A 22,250-nucleotide genomic window follows, 5' to 3' on the forward strand; every position below is an offset into this window, starting at 1 on the left:
TTCTTTAGACAAGCAATTCAAAAGAATCATGAGTGAGTGACATGGAGTAGCCTGATTTTCCAGAAGGATCAACATCTCTTCAAGCCAGTCAATATTGGCTTTTTCCACTCATGAAGAACATGAAGAAATTCATATTCTTTTTTTTTTTTTTTTTTGGTTTTTGGGTCACACCCGGCGGTGCTCAGGGGTTACTCCTGGCTGTCTGCTCAGAAATTGCTCCTGGCAGGCACGGGGGATCATATGGGACACCGGGATTTGAACCAACCACCTTTGGTCCTGGATTGGCTGCTTGCAAGGCAAACGCCGCTGTGCTATCTCTCCGGGCCCGAAATTCATATTCTCTCAAACATATAATTCTTTTTTCTGTCCTCTCACACTTCTCTAAGTAAATTTCTTCTAATTAAAAGAAAACTATTTTACTTTGAACCAGAGACTGTACAGTGCACACAACCAACCATGCTTGGATCCCTAGTACTACATATGATCCCCCGAGTTCCTCCTGAGCACAGAGCCAAAAATAAACCTGGAGTACTTCTGGGTGTTCCCCCCAAATAAAACTAATAATCAAAATGCCATTTCTACTTTATATGATGGTTGTATTTCTGAAAATATCAATGTACATTAAAGCCAAACAATGTACTTTTATTGAACATTTGCTATATGGTTGCACTTTACCTATGTAAGTGCTCTACATTAAAGCACATAATCTCAAACTGATCCACGTTGATAAGATCATTAACCCCCTTTCTCTACACATGACAAAAGTATGATGTAGACATAGAGCAATAGTACAACTGGTAGGGCACTTTGTCCAGCATGCAGCCACTTTCAATTCCAAGCATCCTAGATGGTTTCCCAAACATGGCCAGGAGTGATTTCTGAGAGCAGAACAAAGAGTAACCCTTGAGCATCACCAGGTATGACCACCACCACCACCACCACCACCCCCAAAAAAAACTGGGGAATAAAAACAGAAAGTAAGCCAGGGAAGATGAGTAACTTGTCTGCAGCTGGGGGATAGCTGAACGTAATGCCATTCTGGGACTGCTCTGCAGGACTCAGAGGAGAAGAAGGTGGGTGTGTTCTTCTGGCTCATAGTGGACACAAGATCCTGGACATCTACTGTCCAGAAAGAAACAGCATATTCGTCTCTGCCTTTTTCCATCTCCCTCATGGAGAATGAGACCAGTGTGCAGAGCATGCCAGACCCAGCCTCACTCAGGCACACTGGATACCCCGGACTGCCCATGTGAAGATGACAGGAAGCAGAGCAGGAGTCAACCCTGACCTCCCTTTCAGTCCTTCTTTCTCAGTGTCTCTCTCCAGAGCCCTATCCAGCTGTGGACAGCACCATCTAGAAATATGTCTTCAGGAGGAGAACTGGGAAAAGCTGGGAGCAAAGGGAAATAGAAAACAGAGCCCACCAGGGTGGCTAGCCATGAGAAGTTGGACACTTTCTGCTGTCCTGCCCTAAAACAAAAACTAATTACAAACCTGGAGTTAGAGCAATAGCACAGCATGTAGGGCAGTTTCCATGCATCTGATCTGGATTCAATTCCTGCCATCTCACATGGTCCTCTTAGCACCTCCACAAGTGATCCTTGAACACAAAAATAAGTAACCTCTGAGCACCACCAGGTGTGACCCCAAAACAAAGGGATCACCAGGCCTTTGGACTGAAAGATTGGCACTGTGTCCCAGGCGCCCTCCTCTGAATGATTGGAAATGACAGGATGCTCTGGGACTGCTTCTGTGAATTCACTACCACCCTGAGCTAATTTGCTCTTAGTGAATATACCCTAAATAAGTGCCACCTTTCCAAGATACAGTATTAATAGAAATGAGCAAACCTTTAGTAAGGCCTTCTTGTGAGAAAAGCAAAACACCAAATTCTTTACATTTAAGGTCTTTCTGAATCTGGGGCCTGGAGTGATGGTGTAGTGGGAAGGGTGCTTGCCTTTCATGTGGCAACTCGATTTCAATCCTCAACATCCCATCTGGTCCCCTGGTCCCCACTAGGAGTAAGCCCTGAGCATCGCTGGGTGTGGCCACAAAACCAAGATCTTCTCAATTCTGCCTTCCAATCCAGGAGGGCAATTCAGGGCAGTTCACACAATAGCTCTAGTTCTAGAAAAGTAAACAGGTTCAGAAAGTTCACCTTCGATGCCCAAGTCAAACTGATCAACGGGGTAAGAATGGCCCAGTGTATCTCTTTGCCAGTCTGGCTGTTTGGAAGGAATCACTGATCTGGATTATTCTCGACAGAGGGAGTGGTTCCAAGTATTGGGGACCCATGTTGAGAGGGAGATGGCTTCCTTCTCCAATGTCTTCTTGAGGTCTTTTGGAATCTGGACCCCCGCCCCCCACCCCATACTCTTCCAGATTTTCTCTGTCTGGGGAAGTGGCTTCAGCTCCTGGCCTTGAGGTATTTCCTGCCTTGCCATCACCATCTATGCTGTTTGAGAGTGCAGAATCACTGTTTCCTCCTCCTGTCTATTGAGGGTCTTTTCTCCATCCTACTGGACTCTGGGGGTGGGAGGGTCTCATTTTTCCAGATCCAGTGATTCCTCACTTATCTGTGTCTAACACTTTTCCCTTGTGGGGTCCTGACCATGAGAGAAATATGTTCACCTTTGTTTCCGCCAGGCTAGGAATCCATGTGCCAGTCACTGTGTCCGCCGTGGTGGTGCTGAAAACGCTCCTGTGCCATTTGTAAAGGGATAATTGGGGAACAACTAAGCCTATACTCCAATCCCCACCCTCACCTTCCAAAGCTGAAACCTGCTTCCTGAGCCCCTTACACCTCCCTGCCCGTCTAGGAACCAGCTTTGTTCCATTCTCCCTTTGTCCCCATGTGGAGCCTGTTGCCCTGCACCAAGGAAGCAGTGCAATTTCTGTGTATGTTAGAAGAGTAGGGGCACTGCACATGCCTCTGCCACTTCTCTGGCCAGCAGCCTCCTTACCTCTCCCCTGGGAAATGCTGGGACTTCCAACCCCCTGGGGACTGCTTTCCCTCCAGAGCTGTAACAACAGATTCACTGGATGAGGGAATTTCTGCCTCCTTTACTTGGCAGTGCCTGGGGTCTGCATGACAAATAGGTGGTTGACCAGCTGTGCCCCTAACCATTGGGAAGGAGCCCCGAGGCAAAGCGTGGTACAGTGCAGGAGTCCCCTTTCCAGCTTGACATTCCCCCTATATTCTCTCTCTCTCTCTCTCTCTCTCTCTCTCTCTCTCTCTCTCTCTCTCTCTGCACACATGTGTGTGTTGCTGTCCTATATATATTGCTGTCAACATTTTAGCACATGTATTTCCCTTCATTCCTCCCATCTGAGTAGGATTTTCTGCCATGCCCCGGCTCCCCTAGCAACCGGCAGCAGCTGCATTTATTATAGAATGTATGTTGGTAGCCTGGAACTTTATCTTCAGAATTGTACTTAACGCACATGTTTAAACCCGAATTTTTAAAGAATGTTTTAGGGGGAAATATGCAGTCTTAATCTATGCATTTAAAAAAGTATTTTTTAGAGCCAGAAAGATAGTACAGGTAAGGCCTTTGCCTTACACATAGCCAATGCCAGTTCAAGCCCTGAAACACATATGCGCCACTCCCACATACGGCTTTATTCAGAGCTAGAAGTAAGCTTCATGCATTGCCAGATGTGCCCCATCACCCTAAAAATGATTTTTAGGACCCAAAGTGATAGCCCAAAAGACTAGAATATATGCCTTGCATGCTTGAAAGTGGACCCCAGTCTGATCTCAGACACAGCCTGCCACCGCAAGCTCCACCATATATCCTCCATGACTGGGTTAAAAATTGATCCCTGGGGCCAAAGAGATAGCATGGAAGTAGGGCCTTTGCCTTTCATGCAGAAGGACGGTGGCATCCCATATGGTCCCCTGAACCTGCCAAGAGCGATTTCTGAGCGCAGAGCTAGGGGTAACCCCTGAGCACTGCTGGGTGTGACCCAAAAACCAAAAGAAAGAAAGAAAGAAAGAAAGGAAGGAAGGAAGGAAGGAAGGAAGGAAGGAAGGAAGGAAGGAAGGAAGGAAGGAAGGAAGGAAGGAAGGAAGGAAAGGAAAGGAAGGGGAAGGGAAGGAGGGAGGGAAGAAAGGAAAGGAAAGAAGGAAAGGAAAGGAAAGGAAAGGAAAGGAAAGGAAAGGAAAGAAAGGAAAGAAAGGAAAGGAAAGGGAAAGAAAGGAAAAAAGGAAAGGAAAGGAAAAAAGGAAAGGAAAGGAAAGGAAAGGAAAGGAAAGGAAAAAAGAAAGGAAAGGAAAGGAAGAAAATAAAATAAAATAAAATTGATCCCAGGCCAGAGAGCATAGCAGTAAGGTATTTGCCTTGCATGCAGAAGGACAGTGGTTCGAATCCTAGCATCCCATATGGTCTCCTGAGCCTGCTGGGGGCAATTTCTGAGCGTAGAGCCAGGAGTAGCCCCTGAGCACCACCGGGTGTGACTCCCTCTCCAAAAAAAAGGAAAGAAAATTGATCCCATACTATGTGTCAGGCCCATACCACCTGGTCAAATATTACTGAGAGTAACCCGTGGGATCTCAGGGCACTAATGGAAAGATCCAAAATAAAAAACTTTTTTTATTTATTATTTAAAAAAAAATTTTTTTTTGGATTTTGGGCCACACCCGGCGGTGCTCGGGTTATTACTTCTGGCTATCTGCTCAGAAATAGCTCCTGGCAGGCACGGGGGACCATATGGGACGACAGATTTCAAACCAACCAACTTAGGTCCTGGGTCAGCTGCTTCCTTTTTTTTTTTTTTTTTTTTGGTTTTTGGTTTTTGGTTTTTGGGCCACACCCGGTAACGCTCAGGGGTTACTCCTGGCTATGCACTCAGAAGTTGCTCCTGGCTTGGGGGACCATATGGGACACCGGGGGATCGAACCGTAGTCCGTCCAAGGCTAGCACAGGCAAGGCAGGCACCTTACCTCTAGTGAGGTCGGCTGCTTTCAAGGCAAACACCTCTGTGCTATCTCTCCGGCCCCTTTTTTTACTTTTTTATAGGAAAAAACTTTTTAGGCCCAGAGAGATAGCACAGCAGCGTTTGCCTTGCAAGCAGCCGATCCAGGACCAAAGGTGGTTGGTTCGAATCCCGGTGTCCCATATGGTCCCCCGTGCCTGCCAGGAGCTATTTCTGAGCAGACAGCCAGGAGTAACCCCTGAGCAATGCCGGGTGTGGCCCAAAAACCAAAAGGAAAAAAAAAAACTTTTTAAAACCCTGTCTTTTTTTTAAAAAGTCAAACCTAGGGGCTGGAGCGGTGGCACAAGTGGTAGGGCATCTGCCTTACATGCACTAACCTAGGACGGACTGTGGTTCGACCCCCCCAGCGTCCCATATGGTCCCCCAAGCCAGGAGTGACTTCTGAGCGCATAGCCAGGAGTAACCCCTAAGCGTCACCAGGTGTGGCCCAAAAACAAACAAACAACAACAACAACAAAGTCAAACCTGGTTGTTAAGAAAATTCTGAGAACTGACAGCATTCAACATCCCAGATCCTGGCAACCTTGCTACTGGCTCTTGGTTACTTTGTAATCAGTCCAAGCAGCCATCTCTGCTGTGAAATGCCAGCACTGATACTCCCAAGTAGCTGCTCTCTGACACAATATCCTGGCCACTTACTAGAATTGTCTGGTGCTTAAAAAACATGACTTTTTTTTATTTGGTTGGGATTTTTTTTTTTTTTTTTGCCTCCTAAGTAATGCTTGTGGGGGGTTTTCTGGGGGGGGGATGAGGAGCACATCTGGCAGTGCCTAGGGGTTACTCCTGGCTCTGCATTCTGATTTACTCCTAGCCATACTCAAGGGATCATATAGTATGCCAGAGATCTAACCCAGGTAAGCCACATGCAAGCAAGCACCCTACTTGTTGGACTATCTCTCTAATCCCTCGTAAGTGGTATTTGGGGTCTAGAAGCCCCACTGGCAATTCTCAGCCAGCCCAGCATCACTTCAGCCGAGGGTCCAGGAATGTGATGCTGTTCAGGTATTCCCAGACTACACCCTGTGATGCTCAGGCAACCTTGCCCTGTCAGGAATCCAACCCTGATAGGGCGCATGCCAGGTATGCACCCCAACTGCTTCATTATTTCTCCCTGACACTTTTTCTTTTCTTTTTTGGTTTGGGGTCACACACCCAATGGCACTCAGGTATTACTCCTGACACTGCACAGAAATCACTCTTGGCAGGCTTGGGTGATCATATGGGATGCTGGTATTCGAACCACTGTCCGTCCTGGGTCGGCTGTGTGCAAGGCAAATGCCCTATCGCTGTGCTATCTCTCCGACCCCTCCTCGAGATGTTTTTATTGAAATCCTGAGACCCAAGCTCCATGATTTTGATTCTTACAAGTGAAATGTGGGTTCTGCCATTTGTTGTTGTTTGGTTTGGGGATCACACCCAGCAGTGCTCAGGGGTTTCTCCTGGCTCTGCACTGAGGAATCACTTCTGGTAGTGCTCAGGGAACCATATGTGATTCTGAGGATCGACCTAAGCAGATCGTGTGCGAGGCAAATGCCCTCCTGCTGTACTATGGCTCCAACCCTGGGTCCCAGCATTTTGTTTTTGTTTTTGTTTTTGGGGCCACACCCGTTTGATGCTCAGGGGTTACACCTGGCTAAGCGCTCACAAATTGCCTCTGGCTTGGGGGGAACCATATGGGACTCAGGGGGGATAGAACCGAGGTCCTTCCTTGGCTAGCGCGCGCAAGGCAGACACCTTACCTCTAGCACCACCTCACTGGCCCCATGGTCCCAGCATTTTTAAGGTCTCCAAAGGATCTAAGGGGTGGAGAGGTTGGAGAAGCATCATACTAGGCAAAGACTGGGCCATGGAGCTGAAAATGGCACGTTGCTGCCTCATCCAGTCCAATCTGCACATTCACCACACATGCACACTGACAAATCCTACCAAATCCAACCATGCCATTGGGTCAGTGACTCTGGTTTCCTCCAGCCTTTGGCACAACTCTGTAGCCTTTTTTTCCCTATGTATCTTGCACCAGCATCAAATCCTCCGGACCCAGGCCCCAGAGCAAACCCTGAGTTCTCATCAGTTGCCTGATTAGCAGCTCCACTTACCCCCACCAGGCTCCATCACATTGCCTGTGTAGAGGGCTCGGGAGAAATCGATGGGTTTCGAAGAAATGGAGAAAGGTATTGATCTTTCTCCTGAGGATTTCATTGCCCAGTGACTGCAAGTGCTTAAAAGCGAGGACTTGCGGAGCTCAATTGCACAGGCTCCAATTCTCACCGTGACCCCCAGCAGGTCTTAAAACCTCCCCCAACCCCCTCCACCCGTTTGCAGACCTGCCCTAAGGACACCTGCCTAGTGGGATGCTGAGATGTTGGGATTTGGGGACACAGTCAATGCTTGGGAGAGGTGTGGGGAGCCTGCTGCCCATCTGCCCTTCCCCAATGGAAGTTGTGGGGTTCGGAAAGGCTGGGATATGCTCCATCCCAGCCATCTGGTAGAGAAGGATGCTTCTTCCTAGGCACAGCAACTGTGCTCCCTTTGCCACCATCTGAGGATGGAGCTCCCCAGCTCTGCTGCGACCCCATGCCCCTCCCCCAGCCCCCTCTCCTTTGCTCTCTTCAGGCCGCTTTTTCCTGGCTCCTTTGTTCTGTTTCCGCGCCTGTGGGAGTATGGGGAAGAGCCTGCCTTCCTCAGGTTGCTATTTAAAGACTTTCTGCAGAACTGCTGCCAGTCTGCGCCTAGTGGCACCCTGGCAGTTGCTGCCCCATCCTGCCCCTGGCAGCAGGGAAGTCACTGGCAGCGTAGGTCCTGAAACCTGATGCTTCAGCCAGCTTCAAAATGCCCCAGTAAGGTCCCCCTAAGTCATTCATCTATACTTTGTGCTTCTGACCCCAAGTTACACACACACACACACACACACACACACACACACACACACAACCCCACCATAGCTTGGGGGCTGTCTGCTGGCAGCTGTTTTGGTCTCTCTCTGTTCCTAAACTACCCAAAACACACCCCCAGCACCCCTGTATAATTTTTGGCACTTAGCAGTGAAATGCCTCCTCCGACTACCATCATTCTCCATTGAAAATTAGGCGTGATCGCTCCAAGTACTCCAGGCACCGTTTCCACACAGCAGTCCAGAAAGGGGCATTTAGGGCTTGCAGAGAAAAATGCCCTGAAAAGAAAAGGTTTTTGTATAGCTCAGTCATAATAGTCTAACCACGAACTCGAGTCTCTTTGAGGTTTTCACTGCCTGGAGATGAATCTCGGACCGACATTCCTGACTGGTTCTTTCTCCACTATTGCTCCCAGCGTGGCCACTGAAGTTGCTCCAAAGCTGCTTCCTCTTTGAATGGGCCCTGCTTGCTTTTCCAGCCTCTTAGCAAAGGGCAGGTGTGGATGTGATTGGGGAAGCACCAATTACTCAGGGGGATCACTTCTGGCATGTGTTCTGGACCCCCAACCCATTTGTATCCCATTCATTATCATTGAGGCCGCTGACTCCAGCAAACAAACGGCTGTGTTCCACAGACTGGGCCAGGCAGAATCTCCTGCTGCAGAGACAGCTGGGCTAGAGTCCCTGTTTGTCAGCCTGGCAGACCCCACCCACCCACCCCTGAGCTCAGGCTTTATGAAATCGGCTTCCCTGCTTTCCCACCCTTCCCCATTTCTTTCAGTCTCCACCAGTCCCCCATGTATTCACCTTCATGCCCCCCTTCACCTTTTCACCTCTTCGCTCTAGCTTTCCTTTCCAGAACTGCTCCCTCCTCCTCCTCTGGCCCTCTGTGGTCTCTCCAATCATCTCACTGGTGTCAGGGTAATAGTATCTATGACACTTGCGATTATACGTCACGTTGCTATGACAGCAAAGTCCTCTTCATCCGGCATCTCTTTTTATCCCTCAAAAAAGCTTGTAGGGGGCCTGGGAATAACTCGCCGGCAAAATACCTGCCTGACAAGCATGAGGTGAGGCCGTACATTCAGTCCTCAGCATCTTCCCATTTCATGTATCTGTGCTTTATGCTCCCACTTCATAGTGATGAAAATAATAACCACTTTGAGGGCAGGAAAAGGGGGGAGAATAATAAGGGCTCTGTGCAGAGTTTGAGTCCAGGCTCTTCCTCTTACCAGGTGTGTGCCTGCCCTGGGCAAGCAGGCGATGATAGATGATAGCAGAGTCACCCCTCTTGTGGGTGTGGGGCAAGAGTCTGTAGATAAAATGCCCGGCTCCATCCCTATTACTGTAGGGCCATGCTGGCGCCTACAGCTACTATGGGAGGATGACTAATATTAGACCTCCCAGCAGCAGGGATGGTTCAGAGAACTCAGCACATGCTTTGCATGTGTGTTTGATTCCCAGCATTGCATGATCCCTTGAACACCACCAAGCTTGACCCCCTGAGCACAGATTGGGATTGGTTCCAAGGCATTATCAATTGTGGTCTTCAAAACCAAAGAAATCAGGAGGCTGAAAAGATAGTATAGGGGTAAGGCGTTTGCCTTGCATGTGGCTGACATGGATTGGATTCTAGCATCCCACATGGTCCCCCGAGTCTGCCAGAAGTGAGTCCTGAGTGCAGAGCTAGGAGTAACCCCAGTAATCCCTGAGCATGGCCAGGTATGACCAAAAATAAATAAATATAATCAAACAAACAACCCCAAGGAAATAAAAAACACTCTCCATTCATTTGTGTCTGAGCCAGACCTTGTGACAGGACACAGCCCTCCTCAGGGACGCAGGGGCTTACCTAGCACCCACCATGTGCAGGTTGGTGCTCCGATCTTTCTAGACCTTCATGCTTTTTATTTGTGTTTGGGGGCCACAATTGGCAATGCTCAGGACTTACTCCTGGTGGTGCCCAAGGAATGGTATTGCATGCCAAGGACTGAACCCAGATTGGCTATGTATTCTGGCCCCTACGCCTTCATTCTTCCAGTCTTCCTAGGAGATTTTTTTTTTTTTTGGTTTTTTGGGCCACACCTGGTAACACTCAGGGGTTACTCCTGGCTATGCGCTCAGAAGTTGCTCCTGACTTGAGGGACCATATGGGTCACCAAGGGATCTAGTCCTGCCTGGGAATTGGGAGTGCCAGGCCCCACGTAGCCCAGAGCCCTTCTCTGTAGACCATTGTTGGGTCCAACTCTGGGTGTGTGTTTCCTTCTTGGTATTAAACCCTCCAAGAACACGCATGGCCCTCATCCCCTACAATGCTTAGCATTAAAATCCTGTACAGAGTTTGGGGCTCAAGGGCCAAGTAGCACCCTCCTCCCACAACATTTTCCATGCTCACTGCCTCCATGTCCAGAGGTGTGAGGACTTGAACATGAATATAGTGTGGTCCACGCAGGTGCGCCAGAGCTCTTAGGCATCCTGACAGTTTCAGACTGCGCAGCGAGGCTTCTGGTATTTGGAACAGGCGCTGCTTCTCCCCACTATACTGCGGGTGAGATGGGGGTTTGCTCTCCACTGAGCCACACCTTGTAGTCTCTTTGCTGGTGTTTCACAGAGCTAGTGGGATTCCAGGGGCTCCTTTTCTGGGTCCCCCTCCCCACCATCCTCAGGTGACCCCAAGTATGCCTTCTTTCTGTCTCTGACACTCCTTTTTATTTCAGTATCAATTTCCCTGTCTTTCCTCCAGTATTGTCTTTGTGATTTTTATTTCATTTTTTTGTTTGTTTTGTTTTTGTTTTTGGGTCACACTCGGCAGCGCTCAGGGGTTACTCCTGGCTCTACGCTCAGAAATCACTCCTGGCAGGCTCAGGGGACCATATGGGACGCTGGGATTCAAACTTGCATGCAAGGCAAACACCTTACCTCCAAGCTATCTCTCTGGCTCCGATTTTTATTTCTTTTTTTTTTTTGGGGGGGCCACACCTGTTTGTTGCTCAGGGGTTATTCCTGGCTATGCGCTCAGAAGTCGCTCCTGGCTTGGGGGGACCATATGGGACTCGGGGGGATCGAACCGCGGTCCATCCTACGGTAGCGCTTGCAAGGCAAGCACCTTACCTCCAGCGCCACCTTCCCGGCCCTGATTTTTATTTCTTAACCATCACGAAGAAACTACAGTTGGTGGTTGACAGTTGATTGTATGGAATTTCATTTTCATTTTCTTTTTTAAATTTGGGGGACACGCCTGGTGTTATTCAAGGGATACACTTGGTTCACTGCTTGGAGATTGCCCTGAGGCTCTTGGGAATGGGGAAGGGGCCGCTATGCTATACACAAAGCACATATGACAAATAAATAAATAAAACAGCCCTTTGAGATGTTTCTTGCTATATATATTGGTTTGATAGAAGAGTAAATGAGTGAATTTCTTTCTTTTATTTCCTTTTTTTTTTTTTTCTCTTTGGACTATACCTAGCAATGCTCAAGGTTTATTCCTGGCTCTTTGGTCAGAAATCTCAGTGCTCAGGGACCAACTGATCATATGAAATGGTGGGGATTGAACCTAGGTTGGCTACATACAAGGCAAATGCCCTACTTGCTGTAATATATCTCTCTGGAACCTAAATTTCTTTTTTTTTTTTTTTTTTTTTTTTGGGCCACACCCGTTTGACGCTCAGGGGTTACTCCTGGCTATGCACTCAGAAATCACCCCTGGCTTGGGGGGACCATATGGGACGCCGGGGGATCGAACCGTGGTCCGTCCTACGCTAGCGCTTGCAAGGCAGACACCTTACCTCCAGCGCCACCTTCCCGGCCCCAAATTTCTTTTTTCTAAGGTGGGGTGTTAAATTCTTCCACTACTACTGTGTTCTCATGAATATATCTAGAAGAGTGAATTTATAAGAAAAATTAGTACAGGTAACCATTAAAGCATGTATTTTCTTTATACTTAACAACCTATTTCCCCCTTAAAATCCTCAGTTATATCACATCTTTCCAGGCTTCTTATTTCTATTAATGCCTCATTTGTGATATTTATGTTGTGTCTGGTTGGTCTAACATAATAGAAAAAGAACTCTAGGGGCCGGAAAAATAGCATGTAAGTAGAGCTTTTGCCTTGCACGCAGGTCAATGGTTCAAATCCTGGTATCCCGTATGGTCTCCTGAGCCTGCCAGGAGCAATTTCTGAGCATAGAGCCAGGAATAACCCCTGAGCGCTGCCTGGTGTGACCCAAAAACAAAAACGAAAAAAAAAAGAAAAGAAAAAGAACTCTATTCACTTCTATTCCATTTTAAAATCATGTTGATTGTGTGTGTGTGTGTGTGTGTGTGTGTGTGTTTAAATGGTCAGATCATGTTTTAAATGCAGATGAACTGAAATTACTAAAATTACCTTTACCAACCTCTTTTGTTTGAGTTAGATTCTGATGAAAGATTTTCTTTTCCATAGCTTTCTTTTCCAGGTGCCCTGTGTTGTCTTTATAACCAAATAAATAAATATGTACAGTTAGGAATGAAAAGAAAGAAAAACATTGTCCATTTATTTCTTCTTTTGATCTCAAAAGATATTAAAAACACACACACACTCTCACTTTGGGCTGATCTGGTCCAGCTCATTGAAAAGAGCCAAACCCGTTTTCCTGTTCCCCATTGAAAGTACACCTGTGTGCCCAGGGTGTTCCCAGCTCCCTTTGGAGGTGGAGATGCTGGTTTCTTCTGGTCTTTTCTAAACTTCATCCACCCTGTACACTGCCCTTGTGCCTGAGGCAGGAAGCAGCCTGTGTGCTGCAGGGAGCTGGCACCTGGGCCAGAAGAACCGAAAGTGAGGGGGAACAAAAGGACCTTTCTCTAAGGAATCTTACACTCCAAATTCTTTTTTGTTTGTTTTTGGGTCACACCCGGCAGTGCTCAGGGGTTGCTCCTGGCTCTACGCTCAGAAATCACTCCTGGCAGGCTTGGGGGACTGTGTGGGATGCCGGGATTCGAAACACTGACCTTCTGCATGCAAGGCAAACGCCTTATCTCCATGCTATCTTTCTGGCCCCACACTCCAAATTCTTGTACTAAACCACCTGAAGTGCCAAGTTTTCAGGCTCAGCATCTGAGTACTTTTTTTGAAATTGCTCTGGCCTCAGAGTTTCTCAGATGGCAGAAAAAAAATGTTTCTTTCAGCCACCTGCCTGCCAGGAGCTAAACTTGGTTTCCTCAGGCACCAGGCACGGCATCCCCCCACCCACACACCTGTACCCCCTCCTCCTTTCCCTAGTCCTTGGGAAGAGGGGGAGAGCAGGTGTGTTGGACTTATAATGAGGGGTTTCCTCCTGGGGGGGATTGCCTGTATCCTGGCCCCCACACAGGCTCCTGGGAAGAATATTACCTTTGAACTTTTCTTGTATTCAGTCCCTGATCTGTGGGATTTAGTGGCAATCCCTGGCTGGCAGGAAGCTTTGATCCTTGGGGAGTCCAGAGGAAGTGCTGTGATGTGTGGGATCCCCAGCGTTACAGGGATTGGGGAGAAGCCATACCAAGGTAGGTTGCTAAGGTGAACCCATTAATTAAGCAGGAGCCAGTGCCTAACACTCAGTTACTCAGGAAGGAGATCTGCTGCCTGATAACAAGGCGCTCAGCGCCCCTCAAGTAGGAAGTGGTGTTTGCACAGGCATTACTGTGATTCCCCAGCAGCGCCAAGCGGAAAATTCCTCCCCACACCAGGAAAGAACTGGCGCCTGAGCAGAACGAAATGGTTAGCCAGCAAAACAGAACATGGCCACACGGCATGGCGGGAAACACTAGCTTAAAACCTCCAAGATACTTCTGACTTGGAAGTTTCCTGGGAGGATGAAAGAGATGATGACCCTGTGAGCAGCTGTAGGGTCTCTTAGGTTTCTATAGAAAAGATGTCCTGGGTGGGGAACTGGCTCAGTGCATGTGGAAAGGTGGAGTCAGAGCCATAGACGGTAGGTAGGGGGTTTGCTTGGGGTTTGATCTCTGGCAGTCCATATGGTCTCCAAAGGCCTACCAAGAGTGGTTCCTGAGCACAGAGCTAGTAGTAGCTTTTAAGTCTTGCCAGGCATGGCCCCAGAAGGAAGGAAGGAAAGAAGAAAGGAAGGGCAGGCCAGCCCCAGTACTGTGGGGAAGGAGCTCCAGCACATGGTTCCATCCTTGGCATTGCATGATCCGGAATGACTCCAGAGCACTGCAGGTGTGGCTCCCTCCCTCCATTCAGTGAAAAAGTTGCTTAGCTTCCTTTTCATTCACAGAATATCTAGTTGCTTAGGAGGAAGCACCAAGCATTATTCACCCAGGAACACTATGCATAGCTGGCCCGGTGGTGATTATGAAGTGAGTCACTGATTTCCTTTAACATCAGCTGGGGGGGCTCAGTCTCTGAACCCCATGAGGTCTCTGTTGCTTCCTGAAGAAACTTGGGAACACTGACTATCTGAGTGTAGGGTGGGGACATCAGAAAGGACCCCAGCGGGGCACAGGGAGCCACCTGCACAAACTGGGGGACCAGCATACAACAAATCCTCATTAAAAACATAAAAGAGCAAAGTGTTATTTGTGGTTCTGACCATTTTTGACCCACAGTCTATCTCTCATCTTGGTGTTGTTGACTGTTCTAGGTAGAGAAAATTTCCGGTGTTGAATGATTTGCGGTTTGTCGTGATATTGTGCAATTGCCAGTTTTAGATGCAAATAAAAAGAGTACTTTTATGCAAAATCGCCAAAATTGCACAATTTTTGCTCCATAGCTGCTTTAGGCAGATGTTATTTCCTTATTAGCAGAAACTTCGCACTAAGTTAACTCCTTCCCTTCCTGTTCAGGTACTTCTTCCCAGCACATTTTAGCATCTGTCGCCTTTTGGCCCCCTTCCTATCTGAGGCACATAGGAGTAGGGGGCATTCTTCATCCAGGGGCCTTTTGGATCTTTATAGTATCATTTGTGGGCCACACCATACCCAAGGAGAAGTGCATGTGTCTGTCCCATCACAGAGAGTGCCAGACCCCCTGGTTTCACCTGGGCCCCTTATGGCCCACAGACTCCTCAAAGGCTAAACTAGGACCAAGAGATATGGAGGCACTGAGGAGTCCTGACTTATCATCTTTGTATTGTGCATTTAGTTTTGCTGGCTTTGGTTGGGTGTCTGACTCTCCCAGCTCAGGAGTTCTCAGCTCAGAGAACCTCTCTGGAGGTTCTTAGAGGACCAGACAGTACTGGGGCTCAAGCTCAAGTTCTTGGCCTCTCACATGCAAACTATGAGTTCAGTCCTTGAGCCACCTTCCTGGCCCTCATCCATGCTTTTGCTTTTAGTTTTAAACTTTATTTTTATTGATTGATTGATTGATTGATTGGTTTTTCAGTCACACCCAGCGGCAGCACTTGGGTTACTCCTGGCTCTACACTCAGAAATCACCCCTGGGAGGCTTGGGGACCATATCAGATGCCGGGAATCAAACCAGGTCCCTCCCAGGTTGGTCATATGCAAGGCAAACGCCCTGCCGCTGTGCTATCTCTCCGGCCCTTCATCCATGTTTTATTTGTTTGTTTTGGTTTTTTATGGGTCATACCCAGCGGCTCTCGGGCTACTCCTGGCTTGGCATTCAGAAATCGCTCCTGGCACGCACGGGGGACCATATAGGATGCTGGGATTTGAACCACAATCGGTCTTGGGTTGGCTGTATGTAAGGCAAATGCCCTACCACTGTGCTATCTCTCTGGCCCCTTCATCCATGTTTTTGAAGACCTTCTCCCTATGTTTGATGAATATTTGCAAAATTAAGGATGACTAGGAAGATACGGGGGTTTTCCCCACTACCAGTGGCCCTTCTGTTCAGTCTACTAGCCCCCTAGATGGGACTACACATCTTGTTGATCTCTACAAGCTGTGGGACCCCCAGAACTCCATGCTCCTGGGCCAGGCCTCTGGCTCTGTGTTTCTTTACATCGCAGACAGGTCCTTGACCTGAGGGAGCACAGGCTCAGAAGTACACTGTATTTTGGTGGTCACAGAGACAATCATACCAAAGCTCAGGGGAAGCCATAGGGTCCAGGCCCCACACTCCCAGGCTGCCCTCACTACCTGGCTTTGTTTCAGCAGAGGTTCCTAGAAGTTTGCACTTTTGCCAACTGAGAGACTGGCGCACAGCCTCGCCTCCTTCCAGGCCTGTAATTTTTTAAGTGTCTGCTGAGGGCCAGTCACAATAGAAGGTGGGTTTGGAATCCCACCAGGTTGCACAAGGCAAGACTCTGACCCTGTTTCCCATTCTCAGCAGATATATAACTCATATTTGAACAGGGTAGAAAGGTGAGCCCCTGAGAAGCTTCCCTGAGGAAGTGGCCTTTCAGACTGAGGGTGATGAGGCATGTGGAGCATGAAGGGGTCTGAAGGGGCTTTGCTCAGAGGAGGACTATCCCCTGTGTGTGGGCATGGGAGCACTGAGGGGGGCAGTAGGAGTCTGGGGGCTGTGTTGGTGTTTCTCTCTACTTCTCTGTCTCTGTCTCCTTCTCTCATCCCACATGGAAGCCCAGGCCATAGTCTTCCCACCTGCTCGCTTGTCTATTCCCACCATTTCTGTTCCCCATATTGGCTACACTTTCTGTTCCCAAATGTGCCTGTTCTTCCCTCTTACCTCCTCTGTTCCTCATTCTCTCTCTCTCTCTCTCTCTCTCTCTCTCTCTCTCTCTCTCTCTCTCTCTCTCTCTCTCTCCTCTCTCTACTCTCTCCCTTTCTCTACTCTCTTTACTCTCTCTCCTCTCTCCTTTCTTATCCTCTCTCTTTTACCTCAGAGCCGGCTCTGGAACTCTTCTAGTTGTTCAATGTAGGAAAATCTTTGTCTCATGGTTAACTCAGTTAAAGACCAACTATTACCCATTTAATAGGTAACATATTAATAAAATAGATTATCAGGGCCCCAAAAACTGCCCAGTGCCCTCACCACTACTTAATGCCCAATTGCACTTTTGCAGAGAGCATCCTTGTTGGTAGTGGACAGTCTTTCATACATGGCTTTTTCAGAAACCATAAAAATGAAAGAATGGGGGGCCGGAGAGATAGCATGGAGATAGCGCGTTTGCCTTGCATGCAGAAGGATGGTGATTCAAATTCCGGCATCCTATATGGTCCCCGAGCCTGCCAGGAGTGATTTCTGAGCATGAAGCCAGGAGTAACCCCTGAGCGCTGCTGGATATGACCCAAAAAATAAACAAACAAACAAACAAAATACAAAGATATGTTTTATTTGTTTGTTTGTTCTTGGGTCACACTCAATGGAGCTCAGGACTTAACTCCTGGAAAGGCTTGGGGACCATATTGGTTTGAACCCAAGTTGGCCACATGCTAGGCAAATGCCCTACCCTCCTACCCTCTGTCCTACTTTCTTTTGGTTTTTGGGCCACACCCAGTGACGCTCAGGGGTTACTCCTGGCTATGCGCTCAGAAATCGCTCCTGGCTTGGGGGACCATATGGGACACCAGGGGATCAAACCGAGGTCTGCCCTACGCTAGTGCTTGCAAGGCAGACACCTTACCTCTAGCGCCACCTTCCCGGCCCCTGCCCTACTTTCTCTCCATCCCCCAAAATGTCAATTTCTTTACTTTGAGAAAAAAAAATTTTTTCATAAAAAAAGATTATTTGGGTTAGAGAGATAACCCAGTGGTAGGACATTTGCCTTGCTCATGGCTGACCCAGGATGTTGAATTAATTAAATTAAGAATAAAAGAAAAGTCCTAGAAATATTATAAAGGCCTCCGTATATAACACCAGGATAGACCTGGATTCGAATCCCAGCATCCTATATGGTCCCCCAAACCTGCCAGGAGCTATTTCTTTTTGTTTGTTTGTTTGGTTTTGCTTTTGGGGCCAACACCCTGTGACGCTAAAAAAAGGAACTTCTCTTTTTTTGTTTTTGTTTTTGGGAGGGGGGCCACACCCAGTGACACTCAGGGGTTATTCCTGGTTGTGTACTCAGAAATCCTGGCTTGGGAGACCATATGGGACACTGGGGGATGGAACTACAATTTGTCGTAGGTTAGCAAGTACAAGCCAAACACCCTACCATTTGCACCACCACTCCACCCCCAAAGTACTTACTTTTTCATCAACAAAGAATTCTTACAAATCATAAGGAAAAGATACATAGCATAAAAATATAGTTTATATATTTATCAGATACAAATATAAAATAGAAAGTGCTATTTAAATTTAATTTAATGTAATTTAATTTAAAACAGAAAAATGCTTTTTTTCCCACTTATTTTATTTCATTTTCGTTTTCGGTGTTGGGATCACACCCAGTAGTAATTGGGGGGTGAGGTAAGGGGGAATCATGCAGTGGTACTTAGGGGGAACCATGCAGTGCTGGGGATCAAACTGGGGTTCCTGAAAGCAAATCATGCAATATAGTCCTTTGAGCTATTTCCTTGGCCCTCATTTATTTTCTCTTTGACTTTGGGGTCACACTTTCAAACTTAGTAGTACTAGGACATCATTCCCAATAGTGGGGGGAGGAGGGCGTGGAAGGATGCCTTGTCAGAGATTGAACCCAAGGCTCCAACATGCAAAGCATACCCTGCAGCTCTCTGAACTCTCTTTACACTTTCCTTTAAAGAAAACAACTTTGGTGCCAGAGAGATAGTACAGGTGTTGCAGCACTTGTCTGGAAGGTTCCAGCTCCAGTTTAATCCCTGGCATCACAGACAGTCTCTCAAACACCACCAGGAATGGTCCCTGAGCACAGAGCCTGGAGAGAGGCCCTGACAGATGTGACCCAAAACAAAGTCAAAAGGAAAGAAAATGACTAGAATATGTACACTGAGGCAAATAAGGGAGAACAGGAGTTCCCATTGGTTAGGTAAAATTGTGTATTATTACCATTTCTGTAGCCTAAATTTTAAGTGGATTTTTTTGGGGTTTTTTTTTTGGGGGGGGGGCTGGGTCACACCACCAATGCTCAGGGGCTACTTCTGGCTCTATGCTCAGAAATCGCCGCTGGCAGACACGGGACCATATGGAATGCCGGGATTTGAACCACCATTCTTCTGCATGAAAGGCAAACGCCTTACCTCCATGCTATCTCTCCGGCCCCTTTAAGTGGATTTTTAATGCAGAATTGCCCTTTCTACATATTTTTCCTATAGATAAAAACCTGTAGAATTTGCAAGAGCAAAGAGAAATAAAAATCACATAAATGACTTTCTGTTTTGTCCCTGGAACCTGGTGATCCAGGCTTCTGAAGCTCCTAAGGTTCAATCCCTGAGGCCCCTTCCTCAGAATTCTCCTGAAACCGGTTTCTCACTGGAAGGTCTGAGTCCACAGCCAGGAGAACTTAGGGGTTGAGCTCGGCTCCTGCTGGGAGTAGGTACCTTGGCATCCACCCAATTCCTATCAGGCCAGGAGATCAGAGCAATGCAGCAGAAAAATAGGTGAAGGCAGTTTCGCCAGTCATGCGTGAACCCCCCCCCCCCAAGAAAACTTTATGACTGGGAGAAGATACAGAACACTTTAAGCAGTGGTCGCTGGTAGTATTGTTTTGGGCTGCCTAAGATCAATGCCTTTTTGTTGCTGGTCAGCACTGGGCTGAGAGGGTGGACACAGGGCCAGAGTAGCCCTATCAGACCTTATCACTCCATTTGAATCTGGTATCAGGGCAGAAGATCTACTGCAGGGGTGTGTGGCCTATGTCTGACTGTAGCCCAAGGGAGCTGGGAAGGGATCTGTGAGATCCCAGGAATCCTCAGGTGGGAATTAGCAGGTCTAACAGTCTCTCTCTCTCTCCCCCAGGTGCTGAGGGATGTTCTCAAGGATCTCTATCGTTTGCTAAAGCATGTAGTGCTTTTGGAGCCCGACGATGTGGCCAGGCTTCATGCCCAGCTGGCCCTGGAAGAGCTGGATGAGATCATGAGAAACTTCCTGTTCCCACCCCAGAAACTGGAGAAAAAGATTGTGGTCCTGCCATAGACCTGGCTCTGAGAGTGACAGACAGCCAGAGCAGTGTCTGGGCCTCCCAGTAGGGGGGCCCCTCACATCTTCTGCATTGGCAAGATGGCTGCCATAGTGATGGCCTTGGGTCTGGTTCTCAGCCTGGTTTTCCAAGAGCATCTCTGTTCTGTATCCCACCAAAACATGAGCAGCAACAGAGAAAAGTTACAAGTCTCAGGGCCGGAGTGGTGGCGCAGTGATACGGTGTTTGCCTTGCACACGACTAACTTAGGACGACTGCGATTCGATCCTCCAGCGTCCCATATGATCCCCTAAGCCAGGAGCAATTTCTGAGCACATAGCCAGGAGTAATCCCTGAGCGTCACCGGGTGAGGCCCAAAAACCAAAAAAAAAAAGTTACAAGTTTCATTCGCCATGTATTCTTCACGCCCTGTGTCATTTGTATGGATGTTTACCTGATGGAAGTACCTGTTGAATGCAGCAGCTGGTAGAAAGTGATTGGCCTGGTACTGGAACCATAGCACAGTGGGTAGGGCATTTGCAAGGCTGACCCAGGTTCGATTTTGAGCATCCCATATGGTCTCCTGAGCCTGCCAGGAGCAAGACCTGAGCTCTGCTGGGTATCACCCAAAAACAAAAAAATAAAAAATACAAAGGAAGAAAGTGATCTACCATCCTCATCCTCCTGTGACCTGAGTGGAAGAGTTTGCCACATATGTCATATATCTGGGTACTGTCATTCTCCCTAGTGATAATGAGGAGCAGCCGGAACTAGGCATCCTTATTTTCTCAAAGAGGCATTTCAGAGGGTAGGGTATTTGCCTTGCACGTGGCTGACCTAGGTTCGTTATTTCTTTCTTTCTTTCTTTCTTTCTTTCTTTCTTTCTTTCTTTCTTTCTTTCTTTCTTTCTTTCTTTCTTTCTTTCTTTCTTTCTTTCTTTCTTCTTTCTTTCTTTCTTTCTTTCTCTCTCTCTCTCTCTTTCTTTCTTTCTTTCTTTCTTTCTTTTTTTTTTGGTTTTTGGTTTTTGAGTCACATCAGCAGTGCTCAGGGTTACTCCTGGCTCTATGCTCAGAAATCACTCCTGACAGACTCAGAGGACCATATGGGATGCTGGAATTCGAACCACCAACCTTCTGCATGCAAGGCAAATCCCTTTTCTCCATGCTATTTCTCCAGTCCCCTTGACCTAGGTACAATCCCCTCTGGCACCCTGTATGGTTCCCTGAGTTCACAAACAGTGATTCCCCAGTACAGAGCCAGGAGTAAGCCTTAGGCACTACCAGTTGTGATCTGGAAATGAACACACACAAAAAAAGTATGGAGATGCAGTTCAGGGGTAGGAAAGAAAGTGTTACCAAACATTGCAAAAATGGAATAAAATGATCTTGGCTGCCTGAATAGGGGTTTCTGCTGTGGCACCGAGGTTGCTGAATTTTTTAGAAAAATCCAGTTGGTTGGATCTTCCAGAGAAAGTGGGAAGCCCCAGCCATTTTCTTTTACCCCTTCTGCTACTCTGCATGGAATCACCCTGATTTGGGGGAGGAAAAAGCCACAAATATCCTGACGGTGGCAGGCACTATGTACCGCCTGCTCTCTGCTGCTTGGGAAAGCTTCAATCAGACCAGAGTTTCAGCTGGATTGGGGCTGGAAGTATGTTGTTGTCTTGTTGTGGATGGGAGGCCAGACTTGATGAAGTCACGGCAGATGTCATTCTGTGGACTCTTCTCTGCTTCTTTATATTTTGGGCCACAGATTTTAGATCCCAGCTGCAGGAGAACACAGGAAGAGGAACCTGGCTGGCTGCCTCAAGCAAGACTGGGTACTTGATAGTCTATCCTGAGCTCTGCAGGGCTTTGATCACTGCCTCTCTGGGTCATCAGGCCCAGAGAAAGCACAACACAATTTCCCCAAACTCGGTGACTCACTCTCCATACACCATGCCTGATGCTGCTCTGAGCAGGTTCCAGCCCCAGTTCCCAGCACAGACTGATGTGAAGGGACATCCCTTTAAGGGGACCAGTGTATAAACATAGGTACCCATGTTTTCCAGCTAAAGTAGCAGGGTTGATCTCAGCAAAAGTGGGACTTTCATTCTTTGGAGCAACTGGATATACCTTAAGAATTCTTGTACACCCGGAGAGATAACACAGTGGCGTTTGCCTTGCAAGCAGCCGATCTAGGACCAAAGGTGGTTCGAATCCCGGTGTCCCATATGGTCCCCCGTGCCTGCCAGGAGCTATTTCTGAGCAGACAGCCAGGAGTAACCCCTGAGCATCGCCGGGTGTGGCCCAAAAACCAAAAAAAAAAAAAAAAAAATTCTTGTACAGGGGCCAGTGAGGTGGCGCTAGAGGTAAGGTGTCTGCCTTGCAAGCGCTAGCCAAGGAAGGACCGCGGTTCGATCCCCCGGCATCCCATATGGTCCC

At 47.8% G+C, this 22,250-nt stretch overlaps 1 protein-coding gene across 1 annotated transcript in view; it reads left to right on the top strand.

The window, feature by feature from the left end:
• TANGO6 (transport and golgi organization 6 homolog) overlaps positions 1-20,047 on the top strand; it is a 188,971-nt gene extending 168,924 nt beyond the window's left edge. Inside the window, exon 18 of the mRNA XM_049786336.1 lies at positions 19,668-20,047. Within this exon, the coding sequence (XP_049642293.1) occupies positions 19,668-19,844 (177 nt within the window). The 3' untranslated portion in view covers positions 19,845-20,047. The remainder of the gene's footprint in view (positions 1-19,667) is intronic.
• The last annotated feature ends 2,203 nt before the right edge of the window (positions 20,048-22,250 follow it).

This window comes from Suncus etruscus, chromosome 14 (assembly GCF_024139225.1).
Source record: "Suncus etruscus isolate mSunEtr1 chromosome 14, mSunEtr1.pri.cur, whole genome shotgun sequence".
Taxonomy (NCBI): Eukaryota; Metazoa; Chordata; class Mammalia; order Eulipotyphla; family Soricidae; genus Suncus; species Suncus etruscus.